Source organism: Amblyomma maculatum, chromosome 1 (genome assembly GCF_055883805.1).
Source record: "Amblyomma maculatum isolate TAMU_Amacu chromosome 1, ASM5588380v1, whole genome shotgun sequence".
In the NCBI taxonomy this organism is placed as follows: domain Eukaryota; kingdom Metazoa; phylum Arthropoda; class Arachnida; order Ixodida; family Ixodidae; genus Amblyomma; species Amblyomma maculatum.
In genome coordinates, this window is record NC_139344.1 from 217,863,920 (window position 1) to 217,890,367 (window position 26,448).

At 45.3% G+C, this 26,448-nt stretch overlaps 1 protein-coding gene across 1 annotated transcript in view; it reads right to left on the reverse strand.

The window, feature by feature from the left end:
- LOC146205628 (B-cell receptor CD22-like) overlaps window positions 1–26,448 on the reverse strand; it is a 149,794-nt gene that overhangs the window by 4,220 nt on the left and 119,126 nt on the right. Inside the window, exons 2-8 of the mRNA XM_084607555.1 lie at window positions 6,995–7,345; window positions 6,456–6,578; window positions 5,233–5,418; window positions 2,550–2,834; window positions 1,781–2,083; window positions 1,061–1,354; window positions 215–343 (exon numbers count right to left, since the gene is read on the reverse strand). Coding sequence (XP_084463681.1) covers window positions 215–343; window positions 1,061–1,354; window positions 1,781–2,083; window positions 2,550–2,834; window positions 5,233–5,418; window positions 6,456–6,578; window positions 6,995–7,345 — 1,671 coding nt within the window. The remainder of the gene's footprint in view (window positions 1–214; window positions 344–1,060; window positions 1,355–1,780; window positions 2,084–2,549; window positions 2,835–5,232; window positions 5,419–6,455; window positions 6,579–6,994; window positions 7,346–26,448) is intronic.

Genomic DNA, 26,448 nt, shown 5'->3' on the forward strand with positions numbered 1-26,448 from the left:
GCTAATTTATCACTTGTACAAAGCTTGAAAAACATTCGCAAAAGTAAACCACCCTTTAGGGAATCTTAGCAAACCTCTACTGAATACAAAACTTTCTTTTGGGGCAAAGTTGGACGCGTTTAACTTCAACCTGCTGGTTGTAATAGCGGCGTAATTGTTTACTTCTGACGACGAAAGAAAAAGTATGCATATATTTTGGTGTGTGCTCTCTCACCTTTTTTTCTCACGTCCCGTTCTCTTGTCTGCACGACGATCACGACAACAACGGGCACCAGAATAAGCACGAACAAAAAAGTGATGATGACTGCGAGAAGAACGTATGATGTCATTGTATCTTCTGTTTCTGCAAAGGCCAGGCAAAACAGGAAAAGAGGCTTCCGGTCAGAGTCAAATAATGTAGACCTGCGCGTTCTAACAATTCAAAATGCGCAACAAGAGTACAAAACTGCTTATAGCGGGCAGTTATTTTGCTTCATTACGCTTGTGATACTTAAAGGGGCCCAGACCCACTTGGGGTTTCATTTCAAAGCAGCTGCCTCTATTTCTAGCTCCCTTATTTTTCTTTCCCGTGTTGTTCTGGAGACTGCAGCAAAAGAACTATTGCAGTACTTACAATGCACCCAGTGATAGGCTGCTAACATAGAAGTACGCTGAGTATTATTACCTCTTCTGATGACTTTCTTGAACCTAATCATCCTCTTGAGCTACGAACCATTGGTGGAATTTGGCCCTTACTGACGTGTCAAACTCCCTTTCAGTGTCGCAGAAACCACAAATCATAGCAATCGAGATTGGCAGTAACGAATGGCAGGAGCTGACATGTCAGGGCCCATGTAAGTGGTTCTGACACCGCTCATAGGATCTGTATCTCCTTTTGGCTGGTGAGGGAACTGCACTAGAAAGTATTTTATATGCCTATATGTGTTTGGTTTTGCATTTTCAACTCACATTAGGGCAATGCCAAATAGCTCCTCTATTAGCCACACTCATTTTATTCTTGTATCTACGAAAATCAGATGCCGTTGTGCGTGCGTGCAATGCGAAGCCCTCTCACGCGCACCTTTGAGCACCACGTGGTAAATGCAAGGCTTGGCCATGGGACCAATGTCGTTTTGTGCCCAGCAGTAGACGGTGCCGAAGTCGGCTGCCACCTTGGGCTGGTAAAAGAGAAGGCCGCCGCTGCCGTTCCTAGGTGCAGTCAGGTTCCTGGTGGCCATCTCGTCCAGGCTGCTACGGAAGGACCACGAGTAGGACACCTGGGGTGGGTCCGCGGCCACGCGGCACGGAACGCGCACCATTTCGTCCACCGCGGCACTCAGGTAGCTGTCCGCGCCCTGTGTGCACTCGGGCTCATCTGCACGATGGCGTAAATGGCGTAAATTACAGTAAAGAGACGAGTTGACGACCTCTTGTTGAATGGACACAATGAAAATGACTTGTTCAAATGCAACGCACAGGGCAGACGCCCGCTCATCTGTAACAGTCAGTGACAGGGAAGCGTGACTAATACGCAGCGTCAAAAAATGGATTGCTGGGTCTTGGAATTTATGTATGACAGGAGTGGGATACGCTCAGGGCTGGTGCAAAAACAAACAAGGGCTACGCTGAAAGATATCTTTGCACTGCAGTAAAAAGTTTTCCGCAGATGATGAAGAAAATAAAGCAAAATGAGTGACGTCAAAGTTACACAAATTAGTCAATTGTTAACAAGAGTCTAGCTTACAATGCGGATGCTAACTAAAAAGGGTTCATTCAAATAAGCATATAAGATGTCACGTACATAGTACTCGAAGATACACCTCGTTGCTTGTGGTACTGCCGACAGCGTTGTATCCTGAACAGGAGTAACTTCCGCTGTGGTTTCGGTTAGCGTTGACAATGTCCACGACCGATGGATCCCGAAAGAACAGCCCTTTCTTTGACGAAGTCTTTCGCGGCAACCGATGCTTGTTGAGGTACCACGTGATGTTCCCAGTGCGAGGGTTTCCTGAAGTCCGGCATTCCAAGGAAGCAGTCGCACCTCTTGTGATGTTCACGAACTGCACGCGGACTCCTTTGAACAGCAGCGTTATCTGCGGCTTGACTGTCCCAGAAATAATAAAAAACATCACGTATTAGGTATTACAGAGCGACTCACGCACACTGTCGCACACTGTGAACATTATTCTTTACCTTTTTTTTTTTATCTCCGGAAGGCCGTGATACACAGTCATAAAGAAACTTTGCGGTTTTCTTATCTCATTCACGCTTTTTAAGAAGAATTTTTCAGCCCACAAATTTGCAAAATTTTAAGCATTATAAAGCTACATGAGCGGTGGTGCCATCAAGAAGGCCACTCACGTAAGTGCGTCCCACTTCTAAAAAAAGAAAAGACCGCCACAAATAAATTTATTACACGTAATTACAGTAAAAAGTAATAGAGGCAATGCATTCAGTGCTATTCATCAGGAGTAATATCAGTATTTTGATGTCCGGGCCTATAACGTGGCTCTAGATAAGATACCAAAGTGAGGGAGGAATATGCCAAACACGCAGAGCAACGAGCTTACAATGAACGTCAAGCGTCCAGATGTCCACACAGTCGCTGTCTCTTATTAGCGGATTTCTTGATATGCACGTGAGCTTCTGGCCGTTGTTTTGTATGGTTGGCTCGAAATATAGCACGGAGAGGTCGTTCTCCACGCTCCTGGAGTTGTTCACCAGCTCCTTGCCGTCCAGCCACCAGGAGAATTGGGGTGCGGGCCGTGAACCATACGACTCGCACTCCACGCGAGCCAGGACTCCGGCCTTGAGCGGTGTGTCCTTGTTGCGTATGCTGACATTCACGGGCTTCACTGTTGACATACAAACAAAATGTGCTATGCTGACGCTATAGGATGACAGGTGGATGGACCTTATGTCTTTTCAACGGTACTGGGTTACAGAGTGGAACAATAATACGAGGCCGTCCTTCTAGATATTTGTGCACCCTTTTAGACACGATACAGAACTTTCAGAGAAAAAGAAGTGGCTTCGCAGAGTCATCCTTAGCTTTCTGCAAACGGACTGTATGGTACGTACACACATGAATTAGAGGAGGCGTTAGTTTGGATTTCTTCTTCTTCTTCTTTTTTTTTTTTTTTGTTCCTATGAAAGGCTTTCAGCTGGCGAAAACCATGTTTTCATTAAGCTGCCAATGACTATCGTAGTTAACTTAGTTTCGATACCCAACAGTCAGTGTTGGGACGTTATGCAATAAAGGAAAGTCACTCCCTGCTAGGCACTGCAGGAATTGCACCTTTGATTTTAAAGCCGGCTCTCTAAGGACAAAACCTGAGTCCTAGCATCGTCAGCATGCGTTCCGAGGACGTGACACTGCTGGCGATACGCGCCATGCATGAAGAGGACACAGTGCTCAGGATTTACTCTGAAGAAGACATCGATGGTGGCATGCCTTTGTCAAGAATACCCAGTTCAGCAGATTAGCTGCTGGGCCTCGTAGTGTGGCTTATTTTGTACTTTCAACGTTACAGACTTATAGAAGGGGGGGAAGAACTGATGTATACTTATTTTTCAAAAGGTTTGGATTTCCAGGTCTGCAGAGAGCCCTATGGAGCAACTTGGAAGAAATCCATTTGAGCTGCATATCATTAGGAAGGATATGTACCTTTATGACAAATTACAATGAGTCCCTGCGCCTGTAATCTTTTCGTGCAGAGTTGAAATGCTAGGAAAGAGATAGGCTGTTAGTTGCTTATGTCCCTGAATAGTATTGGTACTACTTCCACGCGCATGAAGGACCTTTGTGACGCGCACCAAAATTAGGGGGCCATGGTACCACACGTGAAAATAATTAGCAGATGTTTTGCGACCAGCATAGAACAAAGGGTTCCCTTCGAAGCTACGCGATTTACCCTCGCATTATCCGGGGTGAGGACGGAAGTTCATCTCGCCTTCAAGAGAGACAGATAGAGAACCAGCTATACATAGCGTGACCCATACGAAGAGCCCTATACTCTGTTAGGTAAGAGTGGCTAATCTTTTTGATTAGCTTCGCGCATCAAGTGCTGGAAAAAAAATCCAACTTTGTGCGTTGCCACTTCTTAAAATCAAGTTCCCAGCCGTGCATTCGTAAAATATGAACAGTTTTATCTGAATAAAGCCTATTTACTACGATTAACAACTAGCATAGGAAAATGTAAATTAATCCTTTCCATGACTATGTACATTCTTTTGTCCTCTCCTTGTGATACAGACCCGTGGCATTTGAACCTGTTCCGTGAAAACAGTATTCGAGGGTGAACTTTCTAAGTGATAAATGATTCCCGTGTGGCTGACGGCCAGTTAGGGTAGAGGAGCGTGTAATAGGAGTTCCCTAATTACATAGTACATTAGCGGATAAAGTAGCAGACACAAGAGATTTAACACTTTAGCAAAAAAGAAAAAAAAGGAAGCAACAGTAATAAGTTTAAAGAATGACCCGTACACCACCTTAATTGCGATTTGTTTCTGTAAATGCTTGAATTAGCAGGAAATCATGGCTGCGAAGGCTGTCACCAAGGGAATAATGAGTAAGAGACGAAATATAACCATGTAACCAATTTCACAGGGCTTGTAAGAAGAGTGACACCTTACTTCCGTTTCGAAGCCCCTTTGCTGTTTCTTCGCAACAGGTTCTGCCTTCATGAGATTCACTCGGACTGCCTCTGAGGTAAGGACGTTCGCTGCCGTTGTCATCATGAGGCTGCTATAAAATGAGCTGGACGAAAGTCCTCTGTGTTTTCGCACAGTAAATTGTATGTCAGGTCGTTAATAAGTCAGGCGCGTCAGCAAGCAGTCAGGACAGCTGACGTTTCGGCTTCCAGTAGTGGTTTTCTGATATAGAAAAGCCCGGAATCAGTGGGACGCTAAGGACGAGTGGGTACACAGTGGTGTCGGTAGGCACGCACCGCTTTGTTTCTATTTCGCCGAGTGTATTAATTAGTATAGTTGTACAGCTGCAGTTATACGAAATTTTATAACAACATGACTACATCCTCGCATAATTCCTGAACAGAGTAAGCGCAGAAAGGACTACTTTGCCTTAGTGAATAAAATAACAGCCCATTTAATACAAGCAGGTTTCACTGGTCCCACATAGCCAATATTTTTGTTCCTTGAGCGTAGTCAGAATTAATGATCAAATACGGGTTCTCATTAACCAAACGAATGTCAGCAAGAAGTCCCAGTAAAAGGCTGAATGGGCACACTCACGGTTCAGAAGCACTGTCACGGAAGTCCGAAGCGGCTCTGTAATGTTGTTGTTGGATGCCTCGCACGTGTAGCTGGTATTGTCCAAGCGCCTTGGCACGCGTGGCACTTTCAGCAGCCTGTCGCTCCCATAGGAAACGCTGCCTTTCCGGCCGCTTTCCAGCCACCGTATACGGGGCTCTGGCTTGCCTGTGTTTAAAGGGAGGTGCCCGTTTTTCGCCGCCCGTGATATTCCGCGGTCATTAAAGGCTCGAGAAAAAGTGGCATTCCCTTGGTTAAGTAATGCATAAGTTAAGTAACGATGGAACTCAAAATGAACTCTGACAGGGTACTTAGTAAAGGCGGCAGTGAGCGATGAATTTAATTGCATGCAAACCAACGCAGTTAACAACCAATGGTCTCTGGAAACCGAAGTAAGGGTGGAAGAAAATCGTGCCTAACTATACTTCGCAAAGCGATTTAAACGGCACCTCCTATACCAGGGGTCTCAAACACACGGCCCGCGACACCGAAAATTTGAGTTTTTGTTCCGAAAGCATGTGCCAACTTGAAAAGTTAGCTTTATTCTCACACATTAGCTGCCTTCAAGAGTGAGGCACCGGACAACCCGCTTTCACTATCATATCCTAGGGTTCATATCTTTTTCGTTTGATTATGATTGACTGCCGCTGTACCTTTCAGTAACTATTTCCGGGTTATCCTGAAGCGGCGACCACTCGCTGTTAGGGCACAAGTGGGCACGCACAGTTTTTCTTTTCCGCGAAGAATGAGAGAGTGTGATCTGGGAACGAGAAGTTTTGGTTGGTTGATTGTTTATTTTTGTTAATGTTCATTTTTTTATTGGTCTCATTTATTTTTTTTCATTGTTACTTTTCGGCTATTTTTCGGCTCCTGGGTCATGCCGGGGGAAATGTGGCCCGCATAGTAATATGAGTATGAGACGGTTATTCTATACCTTGTACACCACCCCCTCCCCCAACCTCCTCCGCACATTCACACCTAATCTATTTCATTCTTCTTTTGCTTGCTTGACGAACTTGATCAGACACTTCGTTAACTTTAAGCAATAAATTACGGTTCTTAAACACTGCCCTTTATAATGACCGACAAAAAGCGCGACATTGAAAAAAAAAAAAAAATAGTCGACCTAATATTTGAGTTGCACACACTTTCAATACCTACTTGATGCATAATTTGTTACGTATGAGACCAGATTTTGCACTCACCTCCTATGACGTGACACTCGAGATAGAGATCTTCCCCTTCATTTTGCCTTACTTTCTGATTTGGAGATAGGCGAATTTCATTTGGTCTAGTACCAAATATTATCACTACGCTCTCAGGGGGTTCTGAAATGAAAGGAATGGGTGGTATTTAATAAAAGAGCCAAACGCGGACATGGCGGCTCACATGGTGTAGCACGATACTTAGAAGCAATGCAGAAGAAAAAGAAGAAACTTTATTCTGTTGGTAATTAAAAGCGAATGCAATTCTTAGAGTGAAGAACTGCATTTCTCGTATTTCAAGAATAAGTTCTCGAAATAATTAGGTATAATTTTTCGAAAATGGTTACCAAGAACACGAAAACAATACATTGCATACACACCAATCAGGGCTTAATCTGTCTACTCTTTCGAGAATAAAGAAAATTATTGTTTCTTGCAGTTGTTTTTCCCTCATAACCCCATGCAGACTTCTCGGCATCCGTCTCGAATGGCTAAGCTACTTTTTAAACGAGGAGCAGCAAACCAGAGTAGGAACAGACCTATGACCCTCAAGAAGTGGCTCACGTTCCTCTTGACGTCGGTGCCGTAGTAGACAAGGCACTGGTAGTGTCCCTGATCGTGCAGCCCGACGGGGTCAATGCTTAGCCATATGGGTAGCCGCGTGGCCCGAACCTGCAGTCTGTCTCGCCAGGAGGCGCTGGGTCGGTGCGTCATCTGTCGAATGGGCACGTTACGACCCTCTGATGTGAGCATGTAGATGAGCTCGGCGCCCTTGTACCATCGGATTTGTGACGGATTCTCGTCGCCACTGCCGCCGCCTGTCGCCAGTGTGACGTTGCAGTAGAGCTTGCCCGTCTGGTTTTTAATCACGGTAATCTCGTTCGCCAGCCCTGCAAAGAATATAGGGAGCGCGTGTCTCAAACGAGCACAGATGCCCTGTCCTTTCGCGCCATTTTCGGGCTCCTGACGGAGGAGTCTCTTTGGCAGGGCGTAGCCCGAATACCTTTGACTCTCTTCCTTACGTAGCGCAATGTTCCATCCATTGGCAATATATTACTGACCCCCCTTGCGCTATTCTCCCTTCAGCACAGAGCAGGAGCCCTGCTGATGCCTTGAATATGACCGATACCGTATGGCTGCCGGGACTCTGCGGTATTGCAGGGAACCTCCAGACGGACGAGGCTGCCCGTTCTGCCTATAAAGATGGACTTGAAGTCAATATCTTCATATCAATTGTTGGCGCTGCGTGCGGGCTTCGCTCTTTGGTGATGGAGCTCACAATTTCAGCGTGGAACGAGGGACAGCTTTGTAGCCGTAGCCTGAAAACATTGGACCTTGGTCTACACCTTCGTCTTCCACGTAACATTGCGCGTCGCGAAACAACATTGCTGTGCCGTCTTTGGCTGGATGTTGCTTTTACAAAGAGATATGCTTTCCCGATAGGGCCGTCACCCTTGTTTGTGAAAAATGTGGCTGCAATCGATCATCTCCGTGCACTGCTTTTACTAGCGAAAGACAAACGCTGCGTTACGCTCTAGGCCGCCTCGATGCTCGCCGTTTAACAGAGGATTAGGATCCTCGGTCCGTGGCCACAGCAGTTGACTGCCATCAAGTTCTAAAAGGTACTGTTTTGTTACTTGAGAGAGAAAGATTGTTACTACGCTCCTTGCCCTTTCTCTATTTTCCTTTTTAATCCTCGAACTCCTCTTCCCAAGTGCAGAGTAGCCAGCTGGAACAAAGTTCTGGTTAATATCCCTGCCTTTCCTTCTCCTCTTTATCTATATATTCTTGTAGCTAGCCTATTTTCGTCTACGATGCCTAAGTCAACCCTAATCGACTTGCTACTGATAGAATGAGAGTATATATCGTTTGGGTAAGACATTTCCGTGGCCGAGGACAGTGCAGCTTTCGTTGTGTGGCAAAGAAAGAGAAGTTCACTTAGGTTTATTATTACTGAGATCTACTGGGGTTACCGTTGCCTATCACGTTTCATGAAAACATAAGCGGCGTAAAAGAAAGAATACTTGTCAGAAATATCTTTCACTTAAACCATGATATCACGACGCGCTGACACGACTATAATAAAAAATATTTAGACGCTTTCTTCATCCTTAGAATTGCCATGTACAATCGAATAACTCCTTTCAGGCCAACAGCAGCGTTATTGCTCTAATGTTACAGTATATCGACAAGCATTTGCTACCACTATTCGTTCACTTATGTCTTCCATTCACCAGGTAGACTTGTGGTTGGTTCTTTAGAGAGCTGTCCAAGTCCGATGCTTTATATTTTATGTGTGATTTAGTCTTTATTGCTGAGACATTTACGGATATTTTCAAGGGAGGCAATGTGGCAAGCACAGTTCGTGATATAAGCGCCTGGGCGCGATAGTTATGCTTGCATCATGTACACCTCGCCGGACCATAAAGTTCGTGCTGAAGCTGTTTGCGGAGCAATAGAGGTGATGATCAGCTGAATAGCTCTGTGCCAAACTGTAATTAGCTCTCACCCTACTTACGCCCATTACAATAACCAGGTTAGTGAGTGGGCTGGTGACATTCTCTAATCCTGGGTCACATTCGCCGGCTTTAATCTCACGCAAAATACTTGTCCATAGTGTGCAGAATGGGCAGCAGATACAATGACTACTTGACTCTAATGCTATCTATAATGAAGCTATACGGCTATAATAAATCTAATGCTATCGGCCGAAGTCATCTCGTGATGCTTTCGGAGGATTTATCGCAGCATTATAGATTTGTTATAGATAACATTGTAGTCGGGCCGTCATTGTACTGTATCACGAGATGCCTTCGGACGGTAGTACTATATTTTTTGATACCAGCTTTTACTTCGTAACGAACAGATTCTTTGTCAAAACTTGTCAAGAGGGGCATTGCGAGAATATGCTTGAAAAATGCTTCAGATAAGCCTTGTCCTAAGCTTATAGCTGCCAGCTTCAGTGAGCAAATTCTGCGTCTCAGTGCGGCGGGGTATAGGCTACACATGTTCTGGTCAACGTCGCTGAAGTCATTCTTAATCACGTTTATTCAGAAGACACCCTCCCATCCCAACCTTCCGCTAAACAGCAGATTGCGGTGATTCTGTCTTATACATGGTTTCTGCCACTGCTTAAAAATGATCGGCCAACGGGCAAATGTGAAAGTTTTTTTTCCGCACCCGACAAGCTGCAAAAATTGTGGTCTCTGACCAAGCCCGGTGGCGAAAAGAATGAAGTGTGCAAAAAGAAGCACCGAATCAAGCTCGCTGAATGTTCCGGCTCAATTGTGTGCAGCATTCCTTTCTCGTGCGGGAAAAGATACGTTGACCGAACCGGTAGTTGTCTTAACGAACGTTTCCGAGAGAGCATTGTTACAACGTGTCTGAAAAGCGAGGTGGTTTTGTGGACGCACCCTGCAGAAAATGTAAGCCTGAAGATGAAAGTGTAGATGAAGAGGATATGTCAAGTCAAGCTTCCATGTGTCACCGCGCCTACCAAGACCGCACTGTAATATCAAAAAGCAGATGTAAACTGACTCGCGAAATTATCGAAATCGTTTTGGGGATTCTTGCGCACCAAAGCAATCCATCGCTCTCAGCCAAGAGGAACTTTTGTACCTCCGCCAGTACCTGAATTTAGCGCTTGTCGCGCGTGCGGGACGTTGGCTGCGTTTATCCTATATATGCAGGGAACGAGGTTCGAAAATAAAAAAAAAAAAAAATCTGATGTAAGTCAGCGCTCGTGTGTCTCGCCCCTCCTTTCGGTGTGCCCTCGTCTATTGCGCGCTTTTCATTCCTGTCATGTAACGAAATGGTTTTGACTGAAGTGGTCCTATAGGCACAGCACATGAGTAAAAGACATGCCTTCCGGTGTAAAGGCTCCTGAGGATTTCTGCTCATCTCGGTCTGTATTTTGCTATGCTTCCTCAATGGGCACAATATGTAACACAGCGACGAAAGTGTTCTGCCACCGAACGAAAAAAAAAAGCAGCAATAATAATAATAATAATAATAATAATAATAATAATAATAATAATAATAATAATAATAATAATAATAATAATAATAATAATAATAATAATAATAATAATAATAATAATAATAATAATAATAATAATAATAATAATAATAATAATAATCACTGAGGTATGCTGGCTGCAACTAGCAGCGCTTGGATCGCGGCGAAATGGAAAAGATAAAAGCTAAAACAGCAAAAAGTTATCGTAAATTAATCGCAACCCTTGTACTATTACTGATTTCAAAAGTGAGCCAGCTTCGCGAAAAATTGGGCGGACACCCTTAAGGGTATAGACCCTTTACAGCGCGAGCGCATGGGCGCTGCCATATTTGATCATGTGACCCTTCCGCCATCGCTGGCCTTCGGGCCTTCCGGTTTGACGGCTTTCGGCGCGCTAGTACTCGGCTGCATGGTGCGGCGTACCCGCTATTGCTGCAGACAACGAGCTTGTAGACAGGCAATAAACTTCATGTGAATGCCTATAGTATGTGTAGGTGCTAAAAAATGTTTAATTTAACCACGTAGTTCATTTATTGCGTCCTCCTAAATGTCTGCATTGGCTAGAACGTTTCGACAAACCCATCAGCCGTCCTCTTTTTTTTTTTTGCTTTTTTATCAATTCCCTCTCTTGTGCTCTTTGTGGAAAATGTGACTTTCTGTAAAACTGAATAGATTACAAACTGATTATTCCCTCAAACTTATTTTTTTTTTAATTTTCTTGCGCAAAGGGCGAACGCATGCTCAGACTATGCTGGCTGAGACGCATTATGAATGTTCATCTAACATTGTGCACAATACTTACTGCTCAATATGGACGCGCGTGTAATCCCCGACAATTGATAAGATATAATTTTATCTCCTGTAAACGTCCTGGCTTCAAAAAAACTATTACGCTGCTTGAATGCCGCATCAGGAGCTCAGCGGCGTTCACAGCTGCGCTCGGGCGAAGGTGACTGGAAACTGTACCGGAATTTAGAACGCACAGTACGCAACCCAAGCAAGCGAGGATATAAAAAAATCTTATGGTAAATTTCATCATTGGCCCGTGCATTAGTTTCATAAAAGCAGCAGTTATTACATGCGTTTCAGCAGTACTTGTCTAATTAAAGTTTGGTTTTGTTTGTGCGATGTTACATCCCAAAGCGACTCAGGCTATGAGTGGAGGGCTGCGGAAATTCCCATCCCCTTGGGGTTCTTTAATGTGCACTGATATCGCACAAAACACGGGCGCCTGGGTTTCTGGCTCCAGCGAAAAGCAGCCGCCGAGGCCGAGATTCGATCCCGCATATCCTAGGGAATAGTACCTAATTAAAGCAAACAGATTCACTTACATGCCCACACTAACTTTCCTTCTCTGCGCAATCAATTCGTATAACTACATATACATTAATAGCAACGTCAAGGTACCTCTTAAAGCCCTGCGAAAAAAAAACTCGGGAGCAGTGCAAAGACTCAATATTCAATTCCTGAGAAAACGTCAGGGTCGTGCTCGCATTGCCATGGCTACTGCCGGTGCTAAAACGAGCTGGGGCGTGAGGTATAGCCATTCTCTTCAATTCACAGGCGCTTTCTTGCCCCAGAAAGGAACATGAACCCGTGATACATCTCCCAGAAAAACGGTTGCCTAGGCCATAATGTGCACCTTATCGTCTTCTGTTCTTCCGCCAATAAACAACAGGGTCATTAGCTCTACTTCCTCGCAGAATACTTCGATAATACAGAGGACACCTGCATCAAAGCAGCGCTGTTTAAAAGTCAGCTGGTATTCTTACACAAGATACACAGCAGCAGTTAGCACTGCGCGCCGATGCGTTCCGAAGGCCAGCAATGACGGCCGTCCTAGTGGCGCCACCTGTTAGGGAAGAGTTGAACTACTCGCTGTAAATGGTCTATATGAGTCGATCAGCGTTGCGGACACTCGTCCGCGTATACATATACGCTCTGTTGCTCATCCCTTAACTTCTGCCTCTATTATCTCACATAAACCCATTAGCATACAGCTGTAAGGTACCAGAAGAATCATCTCACATATATCAAAGCCTCGCTTTGATCAAGCCGTACGAGATACGAGTGTGCCTGCGTGGCTTACAGGGGTAGCACGGCGGCTGACTCGGAACTCGAGGGTTCCGGGCTCGACACTCCTAGCTACCCGAGTTAGCATCTCCTGCTAGGTCAATGTCACGTGGTTTCATGACGTCACGCAACTCGCCGACCAATCAGCGTCAGGCCGTGTCAACTGCAAACTACCTCCCTCAAGAGGCATTCTCGTGATCTGTCCTTCTCGACACGGACAATAACGCCGACGACAAAGCCGATCGGCGCCGGTGGCGACAGCGAATGTTCTGCAGAATGACTTAGCACGCTGTAGCGTTAACATGAATGATTTGAGCTACGAATAGTGTCTCGGCAAGCAGGAATGAAGCGTAATCAACAGCTGTCACGGCCATAACGTGAAAAAGCGAATAAGAATCCTGGTGTTAGTCACCGTACAACGTCAACTCGGGCTTCTCCTTTCTCTTTTCTTCACGGCAAGGAATGACAGCTTCAAAGACGGCGTCTTATTGAGAGGCGTCGCAACACCCAAAGTTATTTGCACGGCCTTGCGACGAGCCGTGAGGAGATGAAAGGCCTCTCGAGACATGTCCCATGAGTCCACACGCAGCGAGGCCCGACGACGAAGACAAAGTCGTAAGACGAGTAGCACCGTGCTTAAAACGCCATGATTGCGTATATGGCACAGATTTCTCAACAAAGTCTGCCTTAAGTATAGGTAAGGACGGCGGTTATTGGTTCAAATAGGAAGGGAAAAAGTGCGCGTAACATTCCCACGACCGAATACAAACAAAAGGGGAGGGGCAGACTGGGGGGAAGAGGGGAGATGCGAGGCGAACGCAGCGTTTTTAATCAGGTAGGCGCAGGGTAGCGAGCGCTTGGTTTACGACACTGGGTTTCGTTGTTTTTTGTCTGCCCTAGTATCTGCCCCCTTCACAAGTGGCGAAAGAGAGCGGAGGCAGAAACAAAAAATCACGAAGCGACAATGGCTCCATCGCCCCGTTTTCGGAACGCGCCCTTGTCGCTATACTGAAGGGTTTTCTCTGCTTCCCAGTCTGTTTTCTTTTGTCTACTCCTCTCTTGTCGCTGTTCTACTCTTCCTGAAGCGCGTTCCTTTCTCTTCCATATTCACCGACAAGTTTGGCGCGAACGCGCGTGCAATCTGCTCGAACACGCCCGCGTAAAACGGGAGAGAGCTGTGTACAAGTCTTTACGAAGCGTAAAATTGGAAGCCGCCGCTCTCAGCTCGGTTACTTTCTGGAGAGGCGCTAAAACGGCCTCGACAACTTGCCTGAAATACGACTCTAAAACACGTCACCGTCGATGTTTCCCGGCTGCGCGCGCGCGCCCTCTTTTCCATCATTAAATCTGGCTCGCGAACATGCCTAAGCGTCGTGAGAAATATTGGCAGGCTCCCGCCCGATAGCTTATGCACAAGCGCTTGCTCGCAACCTAAGGGGTTTGCATAGATATAGGCTGGTCGAAAGGGCATTTTTTTCTTCTCCTTCACAGGAGAAACCGGTCTTCCTCTATCGTTTTTTTTTTTTTTCGGACAGTATGGCCCTGACTATGACGCCACCTACAATCGAGCGCGTGCGAGAGCAGGAAACAGGGTCTCTAAGTACGCGGTTTGCTTCTTTTTAAGTAGCATGAGCAAGACGTAGTCACGGAAAGAAGAATATGGACCACGCTTAGGCGGTCAGAGACTTCTCACGCGTTAATTAGCAAAACATAATGCATGCTATTTGCATACGCTTGTAATATTTACTTTTGTCTTTGCACGTAAAGACATCAAATTAAATATTTAATGAGCAGAATGTGAAGCAATCAAGGAGAAACAATTTATATGCTATATTACTCGGGCTATAATGTAATACCTACATTGAAAATCTGAGTTTAAAAAATTGTTAGCGTTGCTGAAACTTGGGAAGTTGGCATGTCATGAATTGGCGACGTGGGCGATTGCTGCATTTCGCCAAACAGTTCGAGCTCTTCAGATACCACTCGAATTAGTGACATAAGTTCTACGAACGATTGTTCTTGCTTTAATAGAATTGCAGATTCGATTTGTAGGAACACAAACCTATTCAGCTGTTGTAGTGCAGTACGATTTTTTATTAATGTTATTTGGCGATGATACGTTTTGGGAGATGTCTCTTGTCTCCAGTTTTAAACGTTCGTTTGTACTGGTGCGAAGGAGAAACTGTGGAGGTTTTGTTCGCTATTAACACTGCCCCATACAGTCATCGTTGCTGCTCTACGCCTGTTACCGACAAATCCCTTTTGAAAATTAATGCGCAGCCTATTTCATGACCGCCACTGTCACCCAGGCAGGAACTCACGATGGGAGAAAGCGAGGAAGGTGGTTTACGAAGCACAGATCTGGAGAAGGGGACTGACCTGTCCTTGTATACGTGTATCCGGCGGTCGCCTTTGGCGATGGTCATACCGCGTGTCCTAGCTAAAAGTAACGAAAGCTTTGAAGAAGTCGCAGTGCCCTGTAGGAGAGCAAAACCATGCCGAGGGCTCTTGAGACTCGCGGGACCTATAGCCTAACAGTGCCAGCCGTTAAATGCACGCGAGGTATACCCGGTTTCATGTTGCGTCATGTCGGCCGCCTGCGCGTACACAATGTGATCACTACCATCGGTGCGAAGTGAGAAAAAAAAAAGCAAAAATAAAACGTGTTTTAAACTAACGAATGGAGCCGTAGCTCTGTTGTTTCTCAGTGGCCACATCAGCCACACCGTTAGGGGGGAGGATGACAGAAAGCGACGCTGCAGTGGAGAGGTTTGAGAATTTTGACCGGTATTATTTTCACCGTGCGCTGACAGCGCGCAGCACATGCGCCGGCGCCAGACGCGGCAGCCTCTGCCGGGAACGGAATCATGTCCTCTGAATCAGCAGATCAGCATACCTTACCACTGAGCCATCCTGACGGGTGAAAGGGAAAGGCTAGAAAAAGACGGCCAGAAACAGCTTGGAAGTCGCAAAAGAAAAACACTGAGAATTAGAGGAAAGGTGTTTCAGTAAGTCCCTGAGCTAAATTTTGAAAATAAGTTTTTTTTTTTTTTTTTAATATACGAAGATGGCTTCTGCGACCTTTGTCGACAGATATCACAAAACGGGCGAGTCATGTTAGCTGCAGCATGGTAAGCGTGGTAACTAATTTCAGATATCTAACTTTCTGGCTATTACAGTTAGGTGCCTAGTTTCACTTGAAGATTTGTAGCGGCCCATTAGTAGTAGCCATATCACCTTTCGTAATTTATAGCACACGATCGCACTCAGTGCTGCAGATCATCAAATATTGGCGATATCGCGGCCAAAGAAGTTCGCTTTCGAGAAGTGCGCCTTCCTCGCGAGCGCGAAACGACTTTCTCAACCCGTGTCACTGCGAGGCGCACGCGCCACGGAGCGGTCTCTCCCGTGTGCTGGCTTGAGCAGGGTGCAACGGTGAGCACTGCAGTGCGGGAAGGATAGCCACAGCAAAAGAGCAATCACGTTTTATCAATGCCGAAAAATCGGCATCGCTATTACTAAAGGCTGTTGTGCCCAGGCAAGCCGCATGGATTCCGTCCAGCCGGATGACTAACTTCTTAGGCTCACGCCCCTTGACAAGCCCCGATGCTACGCCGCAAGACAGCGGCGCATTGGAAGAAAGAATCAGAAGAATCAGCGGGCTTAATGTCGAGACATGTCAGCGTAGCCCAGATAGCCTGGCGCCGGTCCCCTGGCGGCGGAACCCCATCACGCTGCCGTGGCATATTTGAAACAGGTGATCAGAGCACTTGCTGATTGTACCTCTCGGGCCGCTGTCATTGAGTGCTGCCTCCGTATTGGATAATTTTGAGTGGCTACGTAACGGTTTCCCGGGCTACATAAGCGGAAGCGCTGCCGCTTGGAGACCGAGACAGTCACGATCTTCCGTCGTGTGCAGTGCCAATGGCAAGGAGGGGACGCATCGTAGTCTCCCCGACCGTCGCAGAGCGAGAACAGTCGCGTATAGGTAACCTTCGGTCCCATGCGCTGATCTTGTTCTGTATATAATGCCCTGTAAATAGGTATAAAGATGCCTTTTGTTCATCTTATTGACGACGATGAATCAGCTCAACTCAAGACACAACATGACCCGTTACAAATCTCTCACTGCAACCAGGCAAATAACCGTAACAGTTAAAAATAGTTATCAAAACTCACTTAATCAGACTATATTTTGCATCATTTGCCTTTATTACGGTGTCCGCTGACACCAGATTCTATGCCGCAAACTCATCCTGTTTGAAAAGTGCCATTTTCAAATATTATTTGTGGGCTCCTCTGAGACACCTTAAATTTTGAAAGTGGTGAAAATGAGCAAAGAAGTGGCGAACAAGAAATCGACGCACTGTTCGCGAAAAAAAAAAAAAAAAAGTCTTCAAACTTCTCCTAATGAGTCTAGCAGAGTATCAGGAAGCGTAAACCATTTTTTTTTTGTGCCACCAACATATTTTTTCCGCGACAGTTCTCACATAATGCGGTGCTTTTTATGTTGTTTTTTTAAGTGTGTATAATGGTCGCTCGCGAGCAGTGATAGCTGGAAAAGTGCCTGGACTTTAATGCGCAAGTAGCAAGAACTTTGGTTTTCATGTATTGTAAACAGTGTACACAGCTTTTCCCCTGTCCATTTTTTTTTTTCGCTATCCTCTTTCGGTCCCTTTAATTTCCGCCGGCCCAGCACGGGTGCATAAGATATTAGATGCACAGCATGAATTTTTTATGCCGAAACCTCACGAATTTAATATACTTACCATGGAATGGCATCTATATGGTACTATACCTGCCAAATATGGTCTTATATACAGCCCGAAGAACTTGCTTCTAAGCCCTGTATCGAGACTCCTGGAATCACTCCTGGAATACCTAAGCTCGAAAAGAAGGAGGACGAGGCTTCTCTGCACTTGTTCGATTGCGAGCGCTGGAGGTGCGCAATAAGCCCCGTTACAGGGCTTACACGCAAATCCCCTGGCCTGTATATTTTTTACTATGACAGTACATCCTTGGTAAAAAATCATCAGTCTACAGAGTTTTCTTCCGAGGCGTGTAGTTGGAGAAGAAAAATCCTTGTCTTCATACCTCCAGTTCTCTCCAACTTGTCAGTGCCGCAAGTGGCCGACTATACGGCCCAAAAGCAAACTCACGTTTTTCGGCCAAGTCTGCTTTAAATTCCTGTGAGAGCTATACACGTGGCCGACTGAATCACAAAAAAACGTCACATGACGAATCCTGCTGAATAATTCGACACCTCGAGGACGTTAGGAGTAAGCGATATCAAAAGGCTTGCTACGAAGGAGGCAACGGTACAGAAGCCAGCAATTTTCATGTAGGTTGAATTTCTTAAGACAAGCGCCCTTTTACGCACTTCTTTCAAGAAGCGGGATGCGATCTGAGGAGTCCGTATGCCACACAGATGCATGTCGGGGGTGCTAATGTACAGGCGGAGATTAAGCCTGTCGGCAGAGCTCCACGTGACTCGCTTACTAGAGTGATTGTGTCTCTACAATTTTTCCATAAGGAGTGTGTCCTCCAAAACTTTGATAGACGTCTCTACAGTGCTCGCCGCTAAATTCTGGAGCCCACGATGCGAGAAACATCGTCCACCGGAACGTCAGTTCTCCTCAGGCCCTCTGACGCCCGAAGCAGCCACATCTAAAGAATGTGGTTCCCGTCACCACAAACAGTACAAATGACACACATAGGCGAGGCGGCGGGGTGAAACTTTTGCAGCCGTATATACCGGCGTATAGGGGGAGTTCGTGAGCAGGCCTGTCGCGCGTCAATCCTCGTGTAATGCAAAGGAGGCGCGTTACATGAAAATGGACTTGACCGGGCTTCTTGGGAAAGCAGGTATGCTGCCGTGTTACCAGCGACTACAGCGTGGACGCCACTGGATATAAACTGTAAATCATTTCAGCTTCAGCTTCCTGCGCCAGATTAGAGACCAGAGACAAGACTTATCCAAGGAAATTCGTTGTTGCAGGCTGTCTATAGTGCAGACTTGAATTAAACGCGTTTGCGCTCTGCTGAGGCCTGCTGCATAGGGACGCATTTGATGGGAAATTGTGATGTCCGCTCCTACTCGACTCGAAGCCAGTTATTTGTTAAAAGAGTAGCATTCAGTAGCGGCAAAAACTGTAACAAAAAACAACAACCGTGCTTTCGTGCTAAAATAAACGAATGTAAAAAAATGTCGAAAAAATGTCGTAAAAAATGGGCGAAAAAATTTAGACTGAAAGGAGGGGGAATGCTGCTCTCAGAAAACTTAGGGGAGTGTCCTGACACCTCCTCCCTCTCCACTCTCCCTGGTTACGCCCGCAAACACCTCAAGGAAATTCCGCTTTATTTCTTAAAGCCTGAAAGGTAAATAAAGAAAAGGCAATATAACTGAGAATCTTCTGAAATGCGGAGAGATCTGGGAAGCAAACAAAAAACAAATGGTCAAATTTTCTTCAAGCCCTAGTCAAACAGTTCCTTTGATATCGAATGCAGGGCCAAAGGGGAGAAAAATGGAAGAAAGGAAGAGGAAGAAAAGAAGGACATTTCGCGGCGCGTTCGGAAACTGAAACGACATTCTCGCCAACAACCCCGCGAATGTAGGAGCAACATCCGCCGAACAAGAATGAAAGAATGCGACTACGAATAAAAGACGAAAGAGTGAGTGAGAAAATCGCTCGCAAAAGTCGAAACAAGAGCGCCTCACAATTACGGGCGGCCGCGCGCGGCCGCAGAACGCCCGGGCCTCCGCGCAACCTCCGGCCACGGAATTATGGATCACCACAACAGAGCCGAAAGTATTCCAAGCTCGCGCAAATTAGTTGAGCTTAATGATGCAAAATAGGCCAGTTGAAGTAGCAGCAGTAGCAGCGACACCACCGCGAGCACGGGTTAGAAGCACGCCTGGGAGGAGAGGAGGGGGGAGCGAATCCATGCAGGCCAAGTCTGCCAGCACGGAAAGGCAATCCCCCGCAGCCACCCTCTCTCGCCTCCAGCGAACTCCCAAGGCCTGACTGCTAACGAAATTAGAGCCCGTTATGCTGTTCTGATAGCAATAATGGTCAGCACAGTCGCTACGGCAGACGCCTGAGAATTAAACCGATCCTATCGGAAAACGGCCAAGCGGCGCTCAAGCGCTCGCACTTTTACACGGGTGCCCTGTGCAAGTGCATTTTCTGTTTCCCATTTACTGATCGTAATGTGTTGTTCTTTTTTTTTTTTTAATAATTCGTTTGCATGTGGATGCGTTTTTTTTTTTTTTTTCGCCAGTGCTTCGTTTCCTGGACCGGTGTTTTGGTGACTGCCAAAACTGCACAGTCTCTCTTCCTTGCTGAAAAATTGAAAAAAAAAAAAAAAAATCCTCGAAATGCGCGCCACGTGTGCAGCCAGTAACCACTGGCGACTAATACGTACACGCAGGCGGCCCCCGCAGCGTATACCCCTAATTGCGTAATGAGCTTCGTGTAATAGCGTGTCGCGCGCCCTAGAAACGCTCGAAAGAAAAGAGAAGGCTTCTAGAGCTGCAAAAAGGAAGGTTCCACCGTAACACCAAAACGTATTCCACGCCGTCTGAGACATGTTCTGTATTTGCGATTGCGATAAATGCGATTAAAGAGAAAAACAAGAAAAAATGAGGCAGAGGATGCTCCCGTGTACCTTACAACGTGCACTTTTTTTGTCTCCGCCCCCATTATTGGGGATTGGGCATTCAGAAGTCCCCGCTCAAGATTTTTTAGTATTTTAACTAAGCGTACGTGCATGCCAAATCAGTACGAGTGGATAGAAAAAAGTTTGCATAGTTTGAAAGAGCCCAGAAAGCTGCTTGATGCTACTTGATACTTCTTATTTTAACGCGAAGCGCGGTTATTGAGTGCGAATAGGGAACGTCATATAACGGGTGCATCAGCTAAATGTATCCAAGTTTTTAAAAGACAAGAAATGTCCTCTCAACCCAATTAAGCCAACTGAGAGCTGTTGGAAGGCGTCTGGCCTAGTGTGCAGTATTTTTCAAAAGTTAATTACTAAAGACTAATTAGATAACTTCTTAATTATTGGCTTGAGCATCAAAGTTGTAGATAGTCTCGAAAAACGGATAGCTGCAATGTTTCCAATAATGTGTCGAGTTACGTGGATTCATTTATTGGCCTTCATAGAAAGCTACCACGTGACGAGCCGCTGGCTGACATCTCTCGTCCACCGCTCAAACAAAACTTTATCGATGAGCGTTCAGAGAAAAGCGGCGATTATTCTCTGAGACGCATTTCGCGAGAGCTGACAGTTTTCTTATGTGCGAGTTATGGTTGTAGACCGAGAAAGAAAAAAAAACAAGAACTAATTCACTTAAATGACAGCTTCGTGCAAACAGTTCAGTCAGATGGTTTTCAAAATGATCCACAACTTTTGTATTGACACTTTCTTCCTAAGCCCCGCAATTACAAAGGTAGCTAAGTAGTCTTTGCTAATTAATAAATTTGGAGAACAAAACATTACTGCAAACTAGGCCGCGTGACTCTCAACAGCCATCAGTTAGTTTCGCTGAACTAGGTCACAGCGTCTTTTTTTTTTAATATTTGGTTTCAATTAGCTTGGAAACAGGGTATATGATGATGGTATATGTCGCAATGTTATATAATCACTGTTGAGGCACTTGCACGCTTGTCGCGCTCTGGATTAGGTACTGGCGAAAGCTATTTCCCGAAAACGTACGGCACTCGACTACTGTGCCCAAGGATGCGGGATAGAATCCCGGCCTCGGCGGCCGCTTTTCGATGGAGGCGAAAAGCAAGGCGCCCGTGTGCTGTGCGATGTCAGTGCACGTTAAAGAACCCCAGGTGGTCGAAATTTCCGGAGCCCTCCACTGCGGCGTCTCTCATAGCCTGAGTTGTTTTGGGACGTTCAACCCCCCAAAACAAACTAAATCATCTTTCCCAAATACCGAGCCCATGCCGGTTCTTGGTTAGCTTTGCAAGCATTCCCGAAAATACTGGTGCATTGCCAATGACAGCTTTTGCGCAGAAGCACGCGCGTCTATCACAAGTTAATTTTTCTTCCCGTTTCTTTTTCACACACGCACACAAACAAGCCTTCCTTCTTGCAGTGCACCTCGCAGATTAGACAAATTTAGATCTTCGCTTTATTCGTTATGTGCAACTTTCATATACGTTCACATCTAATTCAAGGCTGCATAAAATGCGATGAAATTGTGCAAGCAGAGGGCCTGTTTCCATAACTGACGTGAACCCTTGACCTACGACAAGTGTGCATTCGTTTGCGGACATCTTCCCGCGCATCAGATACTGAGACATCATGCAGTCAAATATTATTATCGGCCACAATAGAGGGAACGCCGAGTGTGTGTGCGTTTTTGTTCGTCACGTACAACAGGTTATAGGTTATCGAAACTCAGAAATCCGAGACGGCCTGGGGTCGAAAATTTTGGCAATGGAAGAAATCGAAAAGAGCTTCAGCTCAGGAAGATATGCAGTTTATTTTACGGGTCGCCTTTACTGAGAGGGGGATGGATAGGTTATGCTACAGAATAAATGAACGAGCTGCAAGAACGTCATTGTTCATCGTTGCAACAAAGCCAGGACTGCATGATCATGAAAAGAGACACCCGAACTGTTTCTTGCTGTTTAACGAAGGCACGAAAAAAAGAAGAAAGAAACAAAAGAGGCTATGACGCGATTTTCCGCGTAACCAGCGATGCTGATTAATGTTAACGAGAATAACGCCTCTCGGAAGGCACACAGCGGCCGCCAGATCTGTAATCGCATATGGGCTGCATTGATGGTTGTACGCACCGCCATACAGACTAAGATTTTAACAGCGTGAAATATTGACTAGGAATGCAATCTCGCGTCAAAAAAAAGAAAAAGAAAAAGAAAAAGAAAAAGGGAGAGAAAAGTGCAACAACAGAAAAATCAAGACCCTCAACGTTACGAAGCAAGAATCGAACAATGCTACGAGATGAGGGGGGGGGGGGGGGTGGAAATGTGAAGAGAGCGAATGGGTATAAACTCGGCGGCAGCCAACCAACAAAACATACGCAGAAATGCAGTGCATGTTATAGAAACTCAGAAACCCGAGACGGCCTGTGGTGGAAAATTTTAGCAATGGAAGAAATCGGAATAGAAACAGCTAAATACTTTTAAGAGCTTCAGTATGTACCGGAATACAAGGCAATACTAAGAGAGTTATAGAAGGCAAAGGTGCCCCATTACTGCACCTAAATATTCACTTTTTTTTTTTTTTTTTTTTTTTTTTGCAGAACACACACTTAACAATTATAATGCTGTCATGCTATGGTGGCTGCCTGAAAAGACTGCCTCTGCACCTGATATTGATCCTGATAGTCTTGTATGTTGCGTTCAGTGATGCTGCATTACTGCGTATGCTATTTTCCAATGCCAACTTGGTGTACATCCTTTGGCAGCCCCTGACCTACGATGATGCCTACTTGATGGGGTAAGCATCATCGCAACAAACAAAAACAGTTCTAGAACCGGTTACCACAAGAGCGATTACAGTCCTAACTAGCGGGGCTACTGTTTTAGGCTAAGTTATCACGCGACCTTGCCATACACGATGCATTACTTTGTGGATGTCAGACTCTCTCTTGCTTATTTCCTCAGAGTCGCGAGCGCACGCACGCTGAACGATTTAACTGTGGGTAGCTGTAAAGCGCGAACGACGCAGCCCCGAGGCCAGGACAGCTTACAATAGCAGCAAATGATCGAACATGCTGGCGCCCGTGCCACTTCGTGATCGTGTTCGCTTAGTATGCAGCCAAACTAGAAGACGAGAGGAGGTATGAGCGAGACTGACTTGGACTAGAATACTGCCCCTCATCGTTGTGTGAGCACAAAAAAATGTTTGCTTGCTAGCTTATTCATAAAAATTATTCACGTCGACCTCGGAACTTTTCCTTCAAGTGGTTCAGCGCAACGGCACTAAGCTTAGACAAGAGAATGGGACAGCGCTGAACTGACAACATAAGTTTATTCAGGGTGCCAATGCTATATGTACCCTGGCGCTGCAGAAAAATATGAAATGTAAACATGTGACAGCGCAGTCAACCCGTATCCCTCTGGCATGCAGATATTTTCATCAAGTCCGGCAATTACAAGATAGCAGATAGTTCAGCTCTTTCTTTGATATGGCAACGGATGGCGTGCTTACACATTTCGCACCAAGCTGCTTAATTTCCGATGCCTCAATAATCTCCCTTGTTAGCTTATCTTTGTGGGTTGTGATAATCTGGCTTTTGTTCAATAAAGGATAACACGAGCAGGCACGACAGTGAATTCTTATGAGGCAAACAGCATTGTTAACATTAGAGCGATGTTCCCTAAGTTTGTCATTCAGACAATGGCCTGTCTGGCCGATGTACGAAGAACAGTAGGACAGGGGGATCGAGTAAACAACATTATTCATACAAGGCACATATTAGCTGAGATGATTTTCTTTGCTATTGTTAACATCATCTTCTGTCCTCTTACCAGTTCTATTCCCACGCGAGCACGTGGAACTTAATCTGACAGGGGCTGAAAACACCACATCAACACCAGCTCTTTTTCCTATTCTTTTCAAATTATGGGACAAAACATGGATGTATGGTATAACGGCCACATTCTTTTCGACGTTGCTATGTTTGACCCTGTCACCAACTTCTAGCTTTTTCAACATTCCTTCTGCTACTGAAGCAAGCATCTCAAAAGGGTATCCTGAACAAGCCTATCTACTTGACCTGAAAAGCTGCAGGTAACTTTGTGGGTGCAGGATTTTTTCGCAGCATTGCTTAAGCAAGAGGTCACTATGCCCCTTTTAACAAGTTTAGAGTGAGCTGAGCTGTACGGGAGCTATGGCCGGACTTTTGCACCACACTTGATCACTTGTCTGATCAAAGATAACAAAGACGACCCACTTTATTCGTTTACTGCTCATGCTAATTCCAAAGATGTCAGCCGTCCTGTCCCTTTCCGAGGCAGGGTTCCAAGAAACTTCCCAGCACTCAGGTTCATAGATCTGAAATTTCGCGAAGCTGTATGGAAAGCTTTATTGAAAGCAAGTTGCGCTGTGTGAAGAGACATGGATTGCCCTAATTATATCATCATGCTTCTTTAAACGTCTGGCCAATGACATCAATATTAAAATTTGATTAGTTTGGCGCGGTCCTGGTTAGCAACTTAACGTTGACAACCATAATAACGCTAATAATTAATAACCGGTAAAAAAACTGCCTGGTGCGGCAGTGACACAACATCGTCGAGCCTGAGGAGTTTCCGAGTAAATAAGGGCGTTAAAGAAGGCTCATCTAGCATCGCCATTAATCACGAGGCGGCATCTAATAAATAAATAGGAGCTACGAGTGATCAACCAAACCGCACAGGTGCATGAGGGCAACCAAATTCATCAAGTTTGCTTAGCCTCGCGACCACAAGGCTAATGAAATGAAGACTTCGCCACAGGCCTCGTCAGAAAAAAAAAAAAAAAAAACTGGAGTTGAGAACCACGAGAAAGTATGCTGCACCGAATATGAATAGAATGCGCAGCCCAAAGGTTACTAAACAAGAAAAGTTTGCATACACCTAGTTCATAAGTAACGAAAAAACAAAACAGCCTTTCTAAAAAATCGCCATGGTATGGTGTGCAGACAAAAGTTTCGCAGAACGCAGACGTAAGAAGAAAAAAATATTATTTCGACGAAGTAACTCTAGCCAGATGACTGAGGTGACCGCAAGTAAGAGGTGATCTTTATGTTCAGCCAGCGGGTAATCAATACCAAGCGAATAGCCTGCGACGCAGCAATGCAATAATTATTTTTTCCCTTAATACACGCATCCTGTGATACATTAGTTTCTTCCGGGGTCCACGTCCTCAAATAGTTGAAGAATAGTTACTGAGAAAATTCTTGCTAGCAGTTTTAAATTAGAAGCACAAATCTTTGCAAAAGCCCCGAGTGCTCTGAGCAGCCAGAGCACATCAAATAACCCCAGAGATCTAAATCAATCAAGAGCCCTCCATTACGGCGTCTCTCGAAGCCCATGTGTACCTTTGAGGTGTTAAGCTCCATATACCACCAGAACTACCAGTTATAGTAGGCAAGGCACTGAGCCGCGACAACGCAGCTTTTTTGCCTTGATTCCTCTTTTATTTGTTGTTGATGTAACCTAGAGAGAGTTAATAATAGATATCATTCATTCATTATTTCACGAACGTTTGATTATAAGCATTAGAGAAAAAATGTGACAATCTATTTCGATTCTATTCTATGGTGACTCTATTCAACCTTCGTGATTGGCTCACCCCAGCTACCGCCTGGATCTGCGAGTTGACGCAACGGACCTGATGCGCTGTGATCAAAATAAAAGAATAATTATCGATTGCCGAATAATCCAGCTGTGGCCTTTCTGCTACATGCGTTCTATAATGACTGAACCGGAGTGTGTCCGCTGTAGCAAGACAACCTTTTTACTGCTTCGCTCTTAGTTTTTTTTTCTATGCTTTTTAGTATTCGAATTCATACCTTTTTTACAGCTCATGAAAACTTGCCGGGAATCTGCCTTTACTACAACTGGGGAAGTGTTATTGTCAAAGTTGTAATTTAGAATGGATAGCAGCTTTCGGACAACGCACGACAGCCACAGGTTAGTGCTTGATACAGTGATTAAAAACTGTGTTATGGGGTACCTTTTTCAAAGGGTAGATTTCGATCTAACCCACCGGTAAAGCCCTGCCTTTAGCAACTATAGGGCAAGAGTGAGTGTAAAATCTAGTGGCAGCAACGGGGAAACATACTGCAGGTGGTCAACTGTAGTGGTTTAGGGAAGCTGCTTCTTCCCACATGAGATACATTTGTTAAGCTTTTCGCAGCAGCGAAGTATATAC